The sequence below is a fragment of the Zonotrichia leucophrys genome, unplaced genomic scaffold (assembly GCF_028769735.1).
Source record: "Zonotrichia leucophrys gambelii isolate GWCS_2022_RI unplaced genomic scaffold, RI_Zleu_2.0 Scaffold_34_1600103, whole genome shotgun sequence".
In the NCBI taxonomy this organism is placed as follows: Eukaryota; Metazoa; Chordata; class Aves; order Passeriformes; family Passerellidae; genus Zonotrichia; species Zonotrichia leucophrys.
In genome coordinates this window covers 1,310,495-1,328,154 of record NW_026992239.1, presented here as the reverse complement: position 1 = coordinate 1,328,154, position 17,660 = coordinate 1,310,495, and the positions used below count along the sequence as shown (strand labels likewise).

The 17,660-nt window shown below is 62.1% G+C and overlaps 2 protein-coding genes across 2 annotated transcripts; one reads left to right on the top strand and one right to left on the bottom strand.

Annotated features, from left to right (window-relative positions):
- Window positions 1-79: 79 nt before the first annotated feature.
- LOC135460251 (ZW10 interactor-like) lies at window positions 80-5,097 on the top strand. Its single transcript, XM_064737001.1, has 10 exons — window positions 80-389; window positions 816-900; window positions 1,283-1,388; window positions 1,754-1,920; window positions 2,284-2,334; window positions 2,709-2,791; window positions 3,721-3,895; window positions 4,094-4,203; window positions 4,470-4,626; window positions 4,962-5,097. The coding sequence occupies exons 1-10, from the start codon at window positions 361-363 to the stop codon at window positions 5,022-5,024; spliced, it is 1,026 nt and encodes a 341-aa protein (XP_064593071.1). The 5' UTR covers window positions 80-360; the 3' UTR covers window positions 5,025-5,097.
- A 128-nt stretch (window positions 5,098-5,225) lies between these two features.
- LOC135460262 (metabotropic glutamate receptor 6-like) lies at window positions 5,226-16,740 on the bottom strand. Its single transcript, XM_064737018.1, has 10 exons — window positions 16,450-16,740; window positions 14,380-14,596; window positions 13,539-13,674; window positions 12,542-12,696; window positions 11,537-11,698; window positions 9,721-9,918; window positions 9,017-9,153; window positions 7,779-8,322; window positions 6,338-6,729; window positions 5,226-5,375 (listed from the first exon to the last, which is right to left on the bottom strand). The coding sequence occupies exons 1-10, from the start codon at window positions 16,723-16,725 to the stop codon at window positions 5,226-5,228; spliced, it is 2,367 nt and encodes a 788-aa protein (XP_064593088.1). The 5' UTR covers window positions 16,726-16,740.
- Window positions 16,741-17,660: the final 920 nt, after the last annotated feature.

Genomic DNA, 17,660 nt, shown 5'->3' with positions numbered 1-17,660 from the left:
TTATTGGAGGGAGAGGCCGCTTGGAGAGCCCCTGGCCCCACTGCGACCGCAGAGATCACTCCCAGTATAACCCAGTCCCTCCCAGTATAGCCCAGTCCCTCCCATTGCCCCGCCCATCATGGCGGCCGCTCTGAGGGCTCCAGGGCAGTGAGGGGCGTGGCTTTCTCACCGCTCGTTGTGATTGGTTGCACTTTGCATCGGTGGGAACGCCCTTCGTCTGTCTCGCGCTATCATTGCTTGGCTAGATCGGGGGCGAGCGGTGATTGGTCAGCTAGACAAACTGGGTAGGCGCGGGCGCTGATTGGTCGTCGCCGTTCGGGTGGGCGGAGCGAGGCCGGAGCGCGGGAAGACGGGGCTGCGATGGCGGCGCGGCTGGAGTGCGCGAGGGGGTGAGCGCGCGCCCCCCCCCCCCCCCAAGGCGGGAGCCCCTGAGGGCTGCCCGGCCGCCATCTTGGCTCGGGAGCGGCCCCCACCACCCTGCGGGGGTCTCGGGGGGTTCACTGGGTGCTATTGGACTCCCTGAGGGTTCACCGGGTCCTTACGGGCTCCTTGGGGTGACGCCCAGCCCCACACGGGGCGCTGCAGTGTGTCCCTGCCCTCACGTATCCTGAGGGCTCTGTGGAGGGAGGGGATCGCTGAGGGGTCTCCTCATCCCCACGGGGATCCTCGGGGCTACACGCGTGTCCGAGGAGGGGTCCTGGTTGTCTCCATGTCCCCACTCGTGTCATTGCGGGATATCGGGGGGCTCTCCTCGTCCCCCCCATCCCCGCCCGTGTCCCCCCCATCCCCACCCGTGTCCCCACACTTGTCCCCAGCGCGCTGGCAGCGCTTGAGGCTGGCCTGGAGTTGGAGGAGGAGGAGGGTGATGTCCCCACCCGGGTCCTGGTGGAACATCAAATGGTGAGACCCCAAAACTGCCCTACAGCACCTCACAATAAACCTGCAGCACCCACGTCTCCCCCATAGGTGTCCTTGGTCTCTGTATTTGCCCCCCAACACCCCTTCTAAATTTATTTCTGATCCCCCCACACTTCTCACGGCCCCCCTATCTGGCCCTGATTCTTTTAGTGACTCCTATATTTATCCCCTAAATTTTCCCAACTGCCCTATTTGTGACATCCTCCCCGCTCCCTTGTTTTCCATAAAAAAATTCTCCTTTGTTCCCTCAGTTCTCCCCTCTACACCCCATTTTTTTCCCCACACCTCTAACACCTGCTCTGTGACCTTCCCCAACCCTCTTGGCACCCCAAATCTCCCGTGACACCCCAAACCTGCCCCCCAGGACACCCGGAGGAAGCAGAAGCTGCTCCTGTCCCAGCTCCGGGTGCTGAAGCTGCTCCTGGGGGTCATCGAGAACCCGGGGCAACCCCTGGCCCCCACCGACCTGCGTGAGCCCCCAAACTGAACCCCAAAACCCCCTGACCCCCTAAACTGAACCCCAAAACCCCCTGAGCCCCCAGACTGAACCCCCAAACCCCCCTGAGCCCCCAAACTGAACTCAGAGCTGCCCTTAGCCTGTGTTATCCCTCCAAACCTGACCCCCCACAAAATCCTGGGTTGACCCTGAACCTCAAAACTCCTTGATCCTTTTTGTCTACTTTGGAGGTTCCTGGGTCCCCTTTGGGGCAGAGGTTTGGGGCTTCCTGGGTCCAGTTTGGGAGCTCCTGGGACCCCTTTGGGTGGGATTGGTGATTCCCAGGTCTTTTTTGGGGTCCCTCGTGTTTTGGGGGGGCTGATTTGGGGCTCCCCCCAGGCGAGGCGATGGCCCAGGCTCGGGGGCGCTGGCAGGAGCTGAAGGCAAAGTACGGGGAGGCCCTGGGGGCCCTGGAGGAGGCCGTGCCCGCTGCCCTGGAGCAGCTGGAGCGGGGCCAGCAGCTGCTGCAGCGAGGGAAGGCAGCCCTGGAAGCACGGCTGGAACAGGTACGGGGGTCCCAGGGGGGCTGGGGGCACAGTGTGGGGTCCTGGGGTATCCCATGGGTTCTGGGGTAGGGGTCCCAGAGTGCTGAGGAGAGGTCCAGTGGGTTTGGGGGGGATGGGGAGTCCCATGGGTGCTAGAGGTCCCAGGGGCCATGAGGGCTCAATGTGGGTCTTGGGGGGTCCCATGGGTGTTGGGGTACAATGTGGTTCCTATGGGGTCTCTGAGGGGTTGAGGGCACAATGTGGGTCCTGGGGAGTCCTAGGGGTGCTGGGTGGGTGTAAGGAGGCTGGGAGCACTGTGGGTCTGTGGGCTCCTTTGGGGGTTGGGGGCACCCATGGGTGCTGTTCCTCCCTTTCCCCCCCCAGCAAGAAGAGCTGAAGGTGAAGGTGCGTGAGGCCACAGAGAGACGGGACCAGGTGAGATTTGGGGGACACTCTTTGGGGTCTCCCTGCCCTGTGGGGGCTCCTGGTGGGTCCCACTTGGGGTGCCCCTGCCCACGGTGGGATCTATTCTGGGGTTCCTTCTCACTTCGGGTCTTAGCTCCTTCTCCCCTTTTTGGGGTCTACCCCCAGTTTGGGATCTCATTCCTCTGCAAATTTTTCTCCCCAAATTTGGGGTCTTTTCCCCTCCTAATTGGCGTTTGTCTCACCCAATCTGGGGTTTCTTTCCCCCTAAATATGGGGTCTCGTTCTTCCCTAGTCTGGGGTCTTTTCTCCCCCAAATGTGGGGTCTCTTTCCCTTCTAATCTGGGGTCTTTTCCCCCCAATTTGGGGTTTCTTTCTCCCCTCAGCTGCTCCGGCGGGTTCAGGAGCGGCGCCTGCAGCGGCTCCGGCGGCAGGAGGAGCTGCAGGGACTGCGGGACAGAGCGGCCAGGTGAGGGCTGGGGACAGGGGACAGGTGAGGGACAGGTGACACCAGGACAGGTGAGGGGGTCATGGGATGGGCACAGGTGAGAAGAGTTGGGGGCCCCTGGGATTTTGGGGAGTGGTCCAGAGGTCCAAACTCAGGAATTTGGGGGGACCTCCAGCATGGGGGAAGGATCCTCAGGGTAGAGGAGAGCCCTGGAGGGGACCCAGTGGCAGTCCAGGTGTCCAGGTGGGGCTCCAGGAATAGTGGGGGGGATCCAGTGTAGCTGTGATATTTTCTATAAAATCCTTTCCTTAGCATTTTTTCTCCCGAGAAGCCAAGAGGCCTCAGAAACAAAATGTGAACAATAAATTATCTGCTGCTGTGGAATGCAGCAGATGGATCTATGATTGATCTGGTGTGGTTGTTTCTAATTAATGGCCAGTCACAGTTTGGCTGTCTCAGACTGTTTGGTCACTCACAAGATTTTATTATCATTCCTTTCCTTTGTTTGTCAGCCTTCTGATGAAATCTTTTCTTCTATTGTTTTAGATATAATTTTAATATATATTATATATATATATTATATATGTAAAATAGTTTTAATATATCATTATATATATATAGCTTATATATATAAACTATATATATAGTTTTAATAATAAGTAATAAAAATTATACATATGTAGTTTTTAATAAAAACTATGTATGGTTTTAATAATATAATATAATGTAACATAATGTAATGTAATATAATGTAATGTAATAGTTATAATGTAAAAATATAATATAGTAAATAATATATATCATGAAAGGTATCAATAAATTATAAATGAAACATGTAGTCAACATTCTCATCTCTTCCCATGTCAGGCCTGCCTGCAAATTCCCACAGTCCAAGAACTCTTGGGGGTGTGGTTGTGTCCCCCCCACCCACATTTTGTCATTTCCTTCAGGGTCAAGGCCTCGTGTGAGCTGTACCAGAGCCTGGCAGGGGCCCAGGTGCTGCCCCCCTCCCCAGGGACCCCCAAGCAGGAGCTTGAGCTGGAGCTGGGACCCCCTCCTGGCTCCTCCCATTCCCTTCCCCCCCTTTGCCTGTCCCTCACCCCCAGTGGGGAGGTCCAGCTGCAGGTGAGTGGCTGTGGGGGGATTTTGGGGGGCTGGGGAGGATTTGGGGTCTTAGGGGATTTGGGGGATCACTGCAGGGGGAATTTTTGGGGGTCAGGAAGGTTGTGGGGATGCACTTTGGGGTTGGGGACTGATCTGGGGGTGTCAGGGGGGTTCTGGGTGGTTTTGGGGGTTTCACCACCTCCCTTTTTTTCCCCTCAGGAGCCCCCCCTGGGGCTGCCCCCTCCCCTGGGCCCGGGGCTGTTGGAGCTGCAGCAGCGCTGCTGGGAGAGCTGGAGCCTCTGGGAGGAGGTGGCACACCTGAGGAACAGGTGAGGGGGGCTTTGGGGGGCTTTGAGGGCAGCTGGGGGGGTCTTTGGGGTAGGTCTGAAGGGTCTAGGGGGTAACTGGGAAGGGTAGGGGCATTTAGGAGGTTAATTGGGGGGGCTGTGGGAGAGGTTGGGGGGTCTTTGTAGAAGGTCCAGGGGATTTTGGGGCAATTCTGGGAGGCTTTGGGGTAACTGCCAGGGTAGGGGCTTGACTGGGGGGGCTGGGGGTTAATTGGGGGGCTCACCCCAACCCCCTGGTGATCCCCCAGGTTTGCTCTGGACTGGCAGCCGGACCTGGGGCTCCTGCGGGTCCTGGGGGGCCCCCAGGGTGCCCAGACCCTCTGGACGCTGCAGGTGGAGCCGGGGTACCCCAAGAATGGGGGAGTGAAACTGCTGCCCCCCCCAAAGGGGGCCCCCACCATCCCTGTGAGTCCTTTGGGGGGGTGTCTGTGGGGTGTTTGGGGGTCCCTCAGAGGGGATTTGGGATCTGTGGGACAGGGGCAATTTGAGGGTCCCTGGGGGGGCACTTGGGGGTCAATGAGGGTAATTTGGGGGGGCTCCAGACGCACTGGGGGGTGGCTGGAGGTGGTTTGGGGGTCCTGGGGGGGCATTTGGGGATCACTCAGGGCAATTTGAGGGCATCCCAGAGGCACTTGGGCATCCCAGGGGTGGTTTTGGGGTTCTTGCTGGGTTTGGGGGGACTCTCAAGGGGGCATGGTGGGGTCCTGGGAGTGACCCCCAAACCCCCTTTTCCTCCACAGGCACCCCCAGACCCCCCAACTCTGACATGGTGGCTGGAGCAGCTGGTGGGAGGGGGGTCCTGAAAAGAGGGGATCCCCCTTTATCCCCCCCTCCCATAAAAAACCCACTGCACCCCAATAAACTCACGGCCACCCCTTCTCCAGCTCTGTCTCACCCCAACAAAAATCCATTTCTGGGGGTTTGCAGGAGCAGCTTTATTGTGGGGAGGGGGCTCTGGCGGTCAGGGGTTTTGGGGTGCTGGGGGTCCCCCAATCCGGGGGTCCCTACGGGGGGGGGTCGGCGCCGCGCCGCTTGGGCTGGTTGCGCTCGGGGTGCAGCAGGATCACGTAGACCTTGGGGGCGTAGAGGAGCCCCAGGGGCACCGAGGCCGACAGGGACATGGACACCGTCAGCGTGGCCGTCTGCACGTGCACCTGCACCCCAAAAACGGTACCCCAAAATGCCACTGACCCCAAAATCCCACTGCTCCCAAAATCCCACTGACCTCAAAATCCATGACCCAAATCCCACTGACTCAAATCCCATGACCCCCCACCCAAGGACCCATGGACACCGTCAGCGTGGCTGTCTGCACGTGCACCTGCACCCCAGAAACGGTACCCCAAAATCCCACTGACCCCAAAATCCCACTGACCTCAAAATCCTACTGACCTCAAAATCCTACTGACCTCAAAATTCTACTGACCCCAAAATCCCACTGACCTCAAAATTCTACTGACCCCCCCAACCCCAAGGACCCATGGACACCGTCAGCATGGCCGTCTGCACGTGCACCTGCACCCCAAAAACGGTACCCCAAAATCCCACTGACCCCAAAATGCCCCTGACCCCAAAATGCCACTGACCCCAAAATGACACTGACCCCAAAATCCCACTGACCTCAAAATTCTACTGACCTCAAAATTCTACTGACCCTCCCCAACCCCAAGGACCCATGGACACCATCAGCATGGCCATCTGCACGTGCACCTGCGCCCCAAAAACGGTACCCCAAAATCCTACTGACCACAAAATCCCACTGACCCCCCAAACCCAGCCATTCCCCAATCCAACTGCCCCCTGGGACCCCCCAAATACCCCCAGGGACCCCAAAGCCCCCTCCTCACCCTCTCTGCTGACTGGGTGGTGGCAAATAAGATGGGCTCAAAGACAAACCAGACCATGTGTGTCCACAGTGAATCCCCAAATATCCCTAGAGACCCCCCCCAGGGACCCCCCAAATACCCCCAGGGACCCCCCAATACCCCAGGACCCAAGCCCCTCTCACCTCTGCGACTGGTGTGCAAATAAGATGGCTCAAAGCAACCAGACATGTGGTCCACAGTGATCCCCTAGACCCACCCAGGGACCCCCAAATACCCCGGGACTCCTCTACCCTCTCTGCCGACTGGGCGGCGCCGAAGAAGATGGGCCCGAAGGCGAGCCACACCACGCACGTGGTGTACATGGCGAAGCCGATGGGCTTGGCCTCGTTGAAGGTCTCGGGGACGCCGCGCGCTTTGACGGCGTACACGGTGCAGGTGAGCATCAGCAGCAGCGCGTAGGCCAGGCAGGCCAGCGTGGCCCCCTCGGCCATGTCGCACCGCAGGACCCCCCGCGCCGCCTCGGGGTCGGGGGTCCGGCCCATCTCGTAGTCGATGAGGGCGTGGGGTGGCCGCACCAGCAGCCAGGTGGCCGCGGCCACCAACTGCAGCCCGCTGAGCGTGAAGGTGATGACCAGCTGCGAGGTGGGGCTGATGAAGCGTGGTGGTGTCACCGAGCGCTTCCCTGCGGGGTACGGTGGGTTATGGGGGGGCTGCTGGCACCCCCAGAGCTCGCCTGGCCTGAAGGGCTGGGGGTACCCCGTGTCCCTCAGCCTGATCTGGAACCCCAAAGCTTCTGGAGGCCCTGGAAATCACCTCCCTTGGTGGTCTCAGTGAGGAGCACAGGGTGGGGACCCCGTCCCATGTCTCTCATGCAGCCCCTCACCCCAGGCTCCTGCTCCCCAGTGCCCCTTACCCTGCTCAGAGGTGTGCCAATGCGGTTGGTCTTGGTGAGAGCATGGCACAGGTGAGACCCCAGCCCCTCAACTTGTGCCCTCCCCCTGCCCCTCACCCCAGAGTCTCCTGCCCCGCCTGTGCCCCCCATATGCCCTCCTGTGCCCCTCACTCTGCTCAAAGATGTGGCAATGTGGTTTGTCTTAGTGAGAGCATGGCACAGGTGAGACCCCAGCCCCTCACCTGTGCCCCCCAGTCCCTCACCTTGCTCAAAGATGTAGGTTGGTCTTGGTGAGAGCATGGCACAGGTGAGACCCCAGCCCCTCACCCTGTGCCCTCCAGCCCTTCCTGTGCCCCCCAGCCCCTCACGCTGCTGGAAGATGTGGATTGATCTTGGTGAGAGCATGGCACAGGTGAGACCCCAGCCCCAGCCCCTCACCCTGTGACCTCCAGCCCCTCCTGTGCCCCCCAGCCCCTCACCTGTGCCCCCCAGTCCCTCACCTTGCTCAAAGATGTAGGTTGATCTTGGTGAGAGCATGGCACAGGTGAGATCCTGGCCCCAGCCCCTCACCCGTGCCCTCCAGCCCCTCCTGTGCCACCCCAGCCCCTCACCCTGCTCAAAGATGTAGATTGATCTTGGTGAGAGCATGGCACAGGGAGACCCCAGCCCCTCACCCTGTGCTCCAGCCCCTCCTGTGCCCTCCAGCCCCTCACCTGTGCCCCCCAGTCCCTCACCTTGCTCAAAGATGTAGGTTGGTCTTGCTGAGAGCATGGCACAGGTGAGACCCCAGCCCCTCACCCTGTGCCCTCCAGCCCCTCCTGTGCCCCCCAGCCCCTCACCCTGCTCGAAGATGCGGTAGATGCGGTTTGTCTTGGTCAGCAGCGCAGCGTAGGTCAGGCTCATGCCCATGCCCAGGAAGAGCCTCCGCAGGGCGCAGACCCCCACGCCGGGCTCGGCCACCATGAGGAAGGTGATGGCGTAGACCAGGGCGATTCCGGCCAGCAGGACGTAGCTCAGCTCCCGCCCCGACGCTTTGACGATGGGCGTCTCGTGGTGCCGCACGAAGGTGGCCAGCACGAAGGCGGTGGCCATGAGCCCCAGCGTGGCCAGGGCCAGCGGGACGGCGGCGCAGGGGTGGCCCCAGCTGAGGCGCAGCACGGGCGTGGGGCGGCACGCGGTGCGGTTGGGCGTGGGGCGCAGGTGAGAGGCGCAGGGCAGGCAGGTGAACAGGTCGGCCCGGTACTGGTAGCCCCCGCAGAGCTCGCAGTGCCAGCAGCACGGAACCCCCTTCACCGGCTTCTTGCGCTCGCCGGGGCCGCACGGCAGGCTGCACACCGAGGGTGGCGGCGATGACGAGTTGGAGCCCCAGGCCATGGCGTCCTCCTGGTGGGGGAACGGTCAGGGACACCCCAAACCTCCCCAGGGACACCTTGAACACCTTATGGACATCCCAACCCTTCACGGGCACCTCATGGATCCCCCAAACCCTCCATGGACACCCTAAACAGCCAATGGAAAACCCAAACACCCCCCATGGACACCCCAAACTCCCCCATGGACACCCCAAACCTCCCCAGGGACACCCTAACCCTTCATGGGCACCTCATGGATCCCCCAAACCCTCCATGGACACCCTAAACAGCCAATGGAAAACCCAAACACCCCTCCATGGACACCCCAAATACCCCAGGGACACCCTGAACACTCTATGGAAAACCCAAGCACCCCCCATGGACACCCCAAACTCCCCCATGGACACCCCAAACCTCCCCAGGGACACCCTAACCCTTCATGGGCACCTCATGGATCCCCCAAACCCTCCATGGACACCCTAAACAGCCAATGGAAAACACAAACACCCCCCCCATGGACACCTCAAGCCCTCCATGGACACCCCAAACCACCTCAAAGACCCCCCAAACACCCCCCACAGCTACCCCATGGGTCCCCCATGGACACTCCCCCAGGGAGAGCAGGGCATCCCCCACCCAGTACTCCCATTTGGCCACTGGGATCTCTCTGTCTGACCCTGGGGGGCACCCCATGGCTCTGGGGGGCTCGGGGGTCCCAGACCCACCTGCAGGTGCAGCCCCTGCACCCACTGCCCCACAGCCCGGTAGGCCCCGGTGCCGTTGCCCCCCTGGAACTGGAAGATGTCGTAGCGCCCGGGGGCATCCCCGTTCTCGTTGAAGGACACTGGCGTCCCTGCGCTACCTGCACACCAGTATAAACCAGTAACCACCAGTATAGGTCCAGGGACACACCCTGCCACCCCGCAGGAAAGGTCAGTGACCCCCCAGCCCTGGCATGCCCCCACTACAGGGCAAATCAGTGCTCCCAGTATGTTCACCAGTGCTCCCATCCCACTATCCCCCAGTGCCTCCCAGAATGTCCCAGTATGGTCTCCAGTGCTGCCATCCCCCCTCCCAGTGCCTCCCAGTTCATCTCAATGTTTCCCAGTATGGTTTCCAGTGCTCCCATCCTGCTCATGGCTCCCCCCAGTACATCCCAGTGCCTCCCAGTATGTCCCAGTACATTCTTCAGAACCCCCAGCTCCCTCCCAGTGCCCTCCAGTATATCCCAGTGCCTCCCAGTGGTTCCCAGTATGGTCTCCAGTGCCCCCATCTCCCTCCCAGTGCCCTCCAGTATATCCCAGTGCCTCTCAGTGGTTCCCAGTATGGTCCCCAGTGCCCCCATCTCCCTCCCAGTGCCTCCCAGTGGTTCCCAGTATGGTCCCCAGTGCCCCCCCATATCCCAGTAGGCTCCCAGTGCCCCCAGTACCGTTGAAGGCCACCCTGCGGATGTGGGTGAGCAGGCGGCGCCCGTCGGGGGGGTCCATGTGGGCACAGAGCCCCCCGCCCGGGCAGGCCTCGCCCAGCATCGAGTGCAGCCCGTGGGCCATGGCCAGCACGGCGTCGATGACGAACTGAACCTTCCCCTCCTGCTCGTAGGGCGAGTCCCGCCCGATGCGCTCCCGCCCTGGGGGACCAGAGACCCCACATGAGCACCCCAAAACTACCAGGGCACCCCAAACCTGTCACAGCACCCCAAACCCACCAAGAGCATCCCAAACCCATCATGGACACCCCACCTTCCCCTCCTGCTTGTAGAGCGAGTCTCGCCCAATGCGCTCCCGCCCTGGGGGACCAGAGACCCCACATGAGCACCCCAAAACTACCAGGGCACCCCAAACCTGTCATGGACACCCCACCTTCCCCTCCTGCTCTAGGGTGAGTCCCGCTCGATGCACTCCCGCCCTGGGGGACCAGAGACCCCACATGGGCACCCCAAACCCACCACAGCACCCTAAACCCGTCATGGACACCCCACCTTCCCCTCCTGCTCGTAGGGCAATTCCCGCCCGATGCGCTCCCGTCCTGGGGGACCAGAGACCCCACATGGGCACCCCAAACCTGTCACAGCACCCCAAACCCACCAAGAGCATCCCAAACCCATCATGGACACCCCACCTTCCCCTCCTGCTCTAGGGTGAGTCCCGCCCGATGCGCTCCGGCCCTGGGGACCAGAGACCCCACATGGGCACCCCAAACCCACCACAGCACCCTAAACCTGCCATGGGCACCCTAAACCTGCCAGAGACACCCCACCTTCTCCTCCTGCTCATAGAGCAAGTACCGCCCCATGTGCTCCCAGCCTGGGATGTTTAGGATCCCAAATGGGCACCCCAAACTCCCCATAGCACCCTAAACCTGCCAGAGACACCCTAACTTACCTGTGAAGTCCTTGTGGGGTCCCTATGGGGTCTCTATGGGCCAGGGTCTCTGTGAGATCCCTATGGGGTTTCTATGGAGTCCCTGTGGGGCAGGGTACCTATGGGGTCTCTATGGGGTCCCTATGGGGCAGGGTACCTGTGGGGTCCCTGTGGGGCAGAGTACCTGTGGGGTCTCTATGGGGTCCCTATGGGGCAGGGTACCTGTGGGGTCTCTATGGGGTCCCTGTGGGGCAGGGTACCTGTGGGGTCCCTGTGGGGCAGGGTACCTGTGGGGTCTCTATAAGGTACCTATGGGGTCCCTATGGGGCAGGGTACCTGTGGGGTCCCTGTGGGGCAGAGTACCTGTGGGGTCTCTATGGGGTCTCTATGGGGTCTCTATGGGGCAGGGTACCTGTGGGGTCTCTATGGGGTCCCTGTGGGGCAGGGTACCTGTGGGGTCTCTATAAGGTACCTATGGGGTCCCTATGGGGCAGGGTACCTGTGGGGTCTCTATGGGGTCCCTGTGGGGCAGGGTACCTGTGGGGTCTCTATGAGGTACCTATGGGGTCCCTATGGGGCAGGGTACCTGTGGGGTCCCTATGAGGTACCTAAGGGGTCCCTATGGGGCAGGGTAGCTGTGGGGTCTCTGTGGGGCAGAGTACCTGTGGGGTCTCTATGAGGTCTATATGGGGTCCCTATAGGGCAGGCTACCTGTGGGGTCTCTATGGGGTCCCTGTAGGGCAGGCTACCTATGGGGTCCCTGTGGGGTATCTATGGGGTCCCTATGGGGCAGGGTACCTGTGGGGTCCCTATGGGGTCCCTATGGGGCAGGGTACCTGTGGGGTCTCTATAAGGTAGCTATGGGGTCCCTATGGGGCAGGGTACCTGTGCACTTGCGCACGGGCGTGCCGGGTGCCCCCGCGGGGTCCCCGTGGGCCGCGGTGCCGTGGGGCAGCCGGCAGTTGAAATCGTCCTCCCAGAACTCGTGGAACCAGAGGTTGCGGCGGTTGTTCTCCAGAGAGCGCGACGTGAAGTACTCGTCAAAGCCTGGGGGGGACACGGGGACACCGCGGGGTCAGGGGGGACCCCACAGAGCCACCGAGGTCAGGGGGGGACCCCACAGAGCCACCAGGGACCCCACAGGGTCACGGGGACCCCACAGAACCACAGGGGACCCCACAGAGCCATGGGGACCCACAGAATCTTGGAGTGTCCCATGAACGCCCCCCAGACACCCCCGAGTTCCCTCCAGAGCCCCTCCTGAGCCCACCTGGGTCCCCCTAGAACCCCTCAGGTCTCCCCAAAGTCCCCTAAGAGCCCCCCTGGAGCCCCCCCAGCAATCTCCAGTCTCTCCCAGCCTCTCTGAATACATCCCAGTCCCTCCTAATAACTTTGCAGTAGCCTCCAGTCCCTCCCAGTAGCCCCCAGTCCATCCCAGTTTCCCCAGCCCTCAGTCCCCCCAGTGCCTCCCAGTCCATCCCAGTGCCCTCAGTGTCCCCATTCCCTCCCAGTCCCTCCCAGTCCCCCCAGTTCATTCCAGTAGCCCTCAGTCCATCCCAGTTTCTCCAGCCCTCGGTCTCCCCAGTCCCCAGTCCCCAGCACCTCCCTCAGTAGCCTCAGTCCATCCAGTGTCCCCAGTGCCTCCAGTCCCCCCAGTGTCCCCATTCCCTCCCAGTGTCCCCATTCCCTGCCAGCCCTCCCAGTCCTCCCAGTCCCTCCAGTGCCCCCATTCCCTCCCAGTGGCCTCCAGTCCATCCAGTACCTCCCAGTCCATCCCAGTGCCCCCAGAGTCTCCATTCCCTCCCAGAGTTCCCAGTCCCCACCAGTGTCCCCAGTCCCTCCCAGTGTCCCCAGTCCCTCCCAGTGTCCCCAGTCCCCCCCAGTGCTCACCGGGCACCGAGGCTCGTTTGGGCAGGATGGTGATGGCCCCGTCGGCCGCGTCCTCCAGGCCCTGCACCGGCGCCATCTTGGCCCCCCAGCTGTCTGAGCCCACCCACGAGAAGTGGCCGGACAGGTTGGCCAGAGTGGCGGCCTCCAGCACCCGCCTGCGGGGACAGGCACGGCTACTGGGCAAACTGGGAGGGACTGGGGGCTACTGAGATGGGCTGGGGGCCACTGGAATGCACTGGGGGCCCCTGGGATGGACTGAGGGCTACAGGGATGGACTGGGAGCTACTGGGAAGAAATTTGGAGGGACTGGAATGGGTTGGGGGGCTACTGGGATGGGCTCAAAGGCTGCTGGGATGGATTGGGGGCTACTGGGATGGACTGGGAGCTACTGGGAAGGATTAGGGGTCACTGGAATGGACTCAGAGACACTGGGGGGTTATTGGGATGGGACTGGGAGAGACTGGAGATCACTGGAATCTACTGGGATGGACTTGGGGCTACTGGAATGGAGTCAGGGGCACTGGGGGGTTGTTGGGATGGGACTGGAGATCACTGGAGTCTACTGGGATGAACTGCGGGCTACTGGGATAGACTGGGGGCTAATGGGATGGACTGAAGGGCACCAGGAGGTAACTGGCAGGGACTGGAATGGGTTGGGCGGCTACTGGGACGAACAGTGGAGGCTACTGGGGTGGACTCTGAAGGACTGGGAGGCCACTGGGTTGGACTGGGGAGCTACTGGGAGGGGACCTGACTGGACTGGGATGAACTGGGATGAACTCTGGCATGCTGAGGAGGAGTGCTGGGGAGGGACTGGGGCAGGACTGGTGTGTACTGGTGTGCACTGGGGCAGGACTGGTGTGTACTGGTGCTTAGTGATGTGTCCCCAGAGGGATTGGGATGAGCTGGGATAAACTCCAGCGGGCTGGGGAGAGACTGGGGCAGGACTGATGTGCACTGGGGCGCACTGGTGTGCACTGGTGTGCACTGGTCTCACCGGATGTCGTCCTCGTTGGCGAAGAGCACGACCCCGCGTGCGGTCGACGTCTCCATCAGGCGCCCGATGACCTTGGCGAACTCCCCCGGCTTCGGCTCCCGCGGGATCTTGATGGACTGGGCGATGCACAGGCCCCCTGCCCCAGTACAGACCAGTATAAACCAGTACAGACCAGTACGGATCAGTGTGCACCAGTGTGGATGGGGACCGCCCTCCCTGCCCAGGCCTCACAACCTCCCCCTTGCTTCACCCTCCCAGTACATCCCAGTAAGGCCCAGTGCTTCCCAATATAACCCAGTGCCCTTACAGTGCTCCTAGCACCCTTCCCAGTATAATCCAGTGCCCTCCCAGTGCTCCCAGTGCCCCTCCCAGTATAACCCAGTGCCCCTCCCAGTGCTCCCAGTATAACCCAGTGCCCTCTCAGTGCTCCTAGTGCCCTAGTACAACCCAGTACAAACCAGTGTAACCCAGTACAAACCAGTATAACCCAGTATAACCCAGTATAACCCAGCATAACCCAGTACACTCCAGTACAACCCAGTACACCCCAGTATAACCCAGTACAACCCAATATAACCCAGTATAACCAAGTACAGCCCAGTACAACCCAGTACAGCCCAGTACAACCCAGTACAGCCCAGTACAGCCCAGTACAACCCAGTACACTCCAGTACAGCCCAGTACAGCCCAGTACAGCCCAGTATAACCCGGTACAGCCCAGTACAACCAAGTACACCCCAGTACAGCCCAGTATAACCCAGTACAGCCCAGTACAGCCCAGTACAGCCCAGTACAGCCCAGTACAACCCAGTATAGCCCAGTCCAGCCCAGTCCAGCCCACCGGCCTCGCGGGAGCTCTGCACGAAGGCCTCGACGCCGCTCTCGCCGTAGTTGCCCTCGGAGGCCAGCGTGCTGACGTAGCTCCAGCCCAGCGCCCGCACCACGGCCACCATGGCCTGCGCCTGGTACGAGTCCGGCGGCACCACCCGCGAGAAGAACTCGTAACGCCCGGGGTCCGACAGCTCGGGGGCCGTGGAGGCGTAGCTGATCTGGGGGATCTGGGGACATTGGGGACATGTCAGTGACAGGAGGACATTGGGGATATGGGGATGTGTCAGGGACAGGGGGACATTGGGGACATGTAAGGGACAGGGGGACATTGGGGGTTTGTGGGGGACACACAGGGGTCAGACAGCTCGGGAGCCGTGGAGGCGTAGCTGATCTGAGGGATCTGAGGGATCTGGGGACACGGGGACGTGTCAGGGACAGGGGGACATTGGGGACACACAGGGGTCTGACCACTCAAGGGACATGGACGCGTAGCTGATATGGGGGCATTGGGGACATGTCAGATGCATGGGGACATTGGGGACATCAGAGACATGCTGGGGACAGGGGGACATTGGGGACATGTCAGGGACAGGGGCACATTGGGGACATTGGGGCGTGTCAGGGATGGGGACATTGGGGCATGTCAGGGACAGGGGGACATTGGGGACATTAGGGACACAGGGGTATGTTAGGGACATGGGGGCACTGTGAGCGTTGGGGACATCGTGGGGCCATGGGGAGATTGGGGTGAGGGGCTTTGGGGAGCTCAGTGTGGAGCTGATGTAGGAGGGGTCTGGGGGCACACTGGGGACATTGGGAAAGTGAGGGGGCATGGGGGGCTCAGCCTTGAGGCGGGGACAAGAGAGACGCTGGGGACATGCGGGGGGAGACTGGGGTGACACCCAGGGGACCTGGCACTGTGGGACCCCCCCTTCCCTGTCCCTGTCCCTGTCCCTAATCCCCCCTAATCCCCCTGGGCCATTTGCTGCCGTCCCAGGGGATTGTGGGTAACACCCGGGGGGAGGGGGGGGAAGGTTCTGGAAGGGACCCGGGGGGGGGGACAGAGGGGGACCAGGTGTCCAGGCCCCCCCTCACAGGGAGTGGACACCATGAGGGCACTGTGGGGACAGCACTGTCCCATGTCCACTCAGGGTCTCCCCAGCCAAAACACCCCCCATGCTCCCCTAAATGTCCCCAATTCCCCCCAGTGCCCCCACACCACCCCAATGTCCCCAAACACCCCCTCAATGTCCCCAACATCCCCAGTGACCACACAGAGCCACCGGACATTGGCCACCATGATGGCCACGGAGCTGGCAGAGGCACCACAGCTGCCCATGTCCCCTCCATGTCCCCAGTGCCCCTCCATGTCCCCAGACCCCCAAACTCCCCCCAACCCACCACAAAAAGCTGCATCACGTGGGCCACCATGATGGACACGGAGCTGGCAGAGACACCAGCGTCCCCCGCTATGTCCTCAATCTCTCTCCATGTCCCCAATGTCCCTCCATGTCCCCAAAGCCCCCAACACCCCAAACTCCCCCCAACACACTGCAAAGAGCCATAGCACATTGGCCACCATGATGGCCACGGAGCTGGCAGAGACACCAATGCCCTTAATGTCCCCCCTTAATGTCCTCAGTGGCCTCCCATGTCCCCAATGCCGTTCCATGTCCCCTCATGTCCTCCATGCCCCTCCATGTCCCCAACGCTCCCAAACCTCCCAACCCACTGCAAAGAGCTGCAGCACGTTGGCCACCATGATGGCCACGGAGCTGGCAGTGGCACCAATGTCCCTTCATGTCCCTCATCCCCAATGTCCGAATTCCCCTCCACATCCCCAGTGTCCCTCCATGTCCCCAACACCTCCAAATCCCCCCAACCCACCGAGAAGAGCTGCAGCATGTTGGCCACCACAACGGACACGAAGCTGGCAGAGACACCAATGTCCCCCCATGCCCTCAATGCCCCTCCATGCCCCAATGTCCCTTCATGTCCCCCATCCCCAATGTCCCCAGTTCCCCTCCACGTCCCCAATATCCCTCCAAGTCCCCAAGGTCCCCAGCTCCCCCCAACCCACCGCAAAGAGCCGCAGCACGTTGGCCACCATGATGGACACGGAGCTGGCGGAGGCCCCGATGACCCCGACCAGGCGCTCGGGCGGGGGCCGGCGCGGGGCCGAACCGTCGGGGCAGCTGCCCTCGCCCCCCTCGGGGGGCAGGAGGCTGCGCACGAAGCTCAGCGCCTGCTCCAGCGCGTACGTGTCCCTGGAGCAGGTGTCGAGGATGCGGGCGCCCAGCGTCAGGTTGGGCAGCACGCGCGGGTCGCCGTTGACGCGGTCCAGCGCGTACAGCATGGCCTCCAGCCGGTGGATGCCCTTCTCCTTCTTGACCGGGCCGCAGGGCACCCCGGCGGGGCCGCGGGCGTGCACCGGGAACAGCCCCCCCAGAGTCAGGTCACCCTCCAGGCGGATGGCGTGGGGCTGGGTGGGCGCCGGGGGGCAGCGGCACGGCGGGCACAGGGACAGCAGGGACACCAGCAGGGCCACCAGCGGGGTCACCAGTGGGGCTGGCATGGTGGGCTGGGGGCAGAGAGAAGGGGGTTAGGGGGTGATGGGGGGAAGTGGTGACCCTCTGTGGGGCACAGGGACAGCGGGGTCACCAGCGGGGCCAGCAGTGGGGCTGGCATGGTGGGCTGGGGGCAGAGAGAAGGGGGTTAGGGGGTGATGGGGGGAAGTGGTGACCCTCTGTGGGGCACGGGGACAGCGGGGTCACCAGTGGGGCCAGCAGTGGGGCTGGCATGGTGGGCTGGGGGCAGAGAGGGGGTTAGGGGGTGATGGGGGACAGAGGTGGCTCCCTGTGGGGCAGGGGGACACAAAGACAGCAGGGTCACCAGTGGGGCTGGCATGGTGGGCTGGAGGCAGAGAGAAGGGGGTTAGGGGATGATGGGGGGCAGACTTGGGGGGCTTTCTGTGGGGCAGGGGGGCACAGGGACAGCAGGGTGGGCAGTGGTGGCACGGCATGGGGCAGAGGTGGCTGCCTGTGGGGCAGGGTGGGTGCCAGGGGGGGCACAGGGACAGCAGGGCCACCGGGGGGGTCAGCAGGGTGGGCAGTGGTGGTGGCACCCCAGGGACCAGGGGGGTCACAGGGACACCAGGGTGGGCAGTAGGGGACAAAGGGGGTTACAGGGGGTATCCATTGGGGAGGGGGGTAATGACACCCCATGCGGCAGGGACACCCCCAATGCGGGGTGAGCCCCCCATGGGGCAGGGGGCTCTGCCTGGAGGGAGGT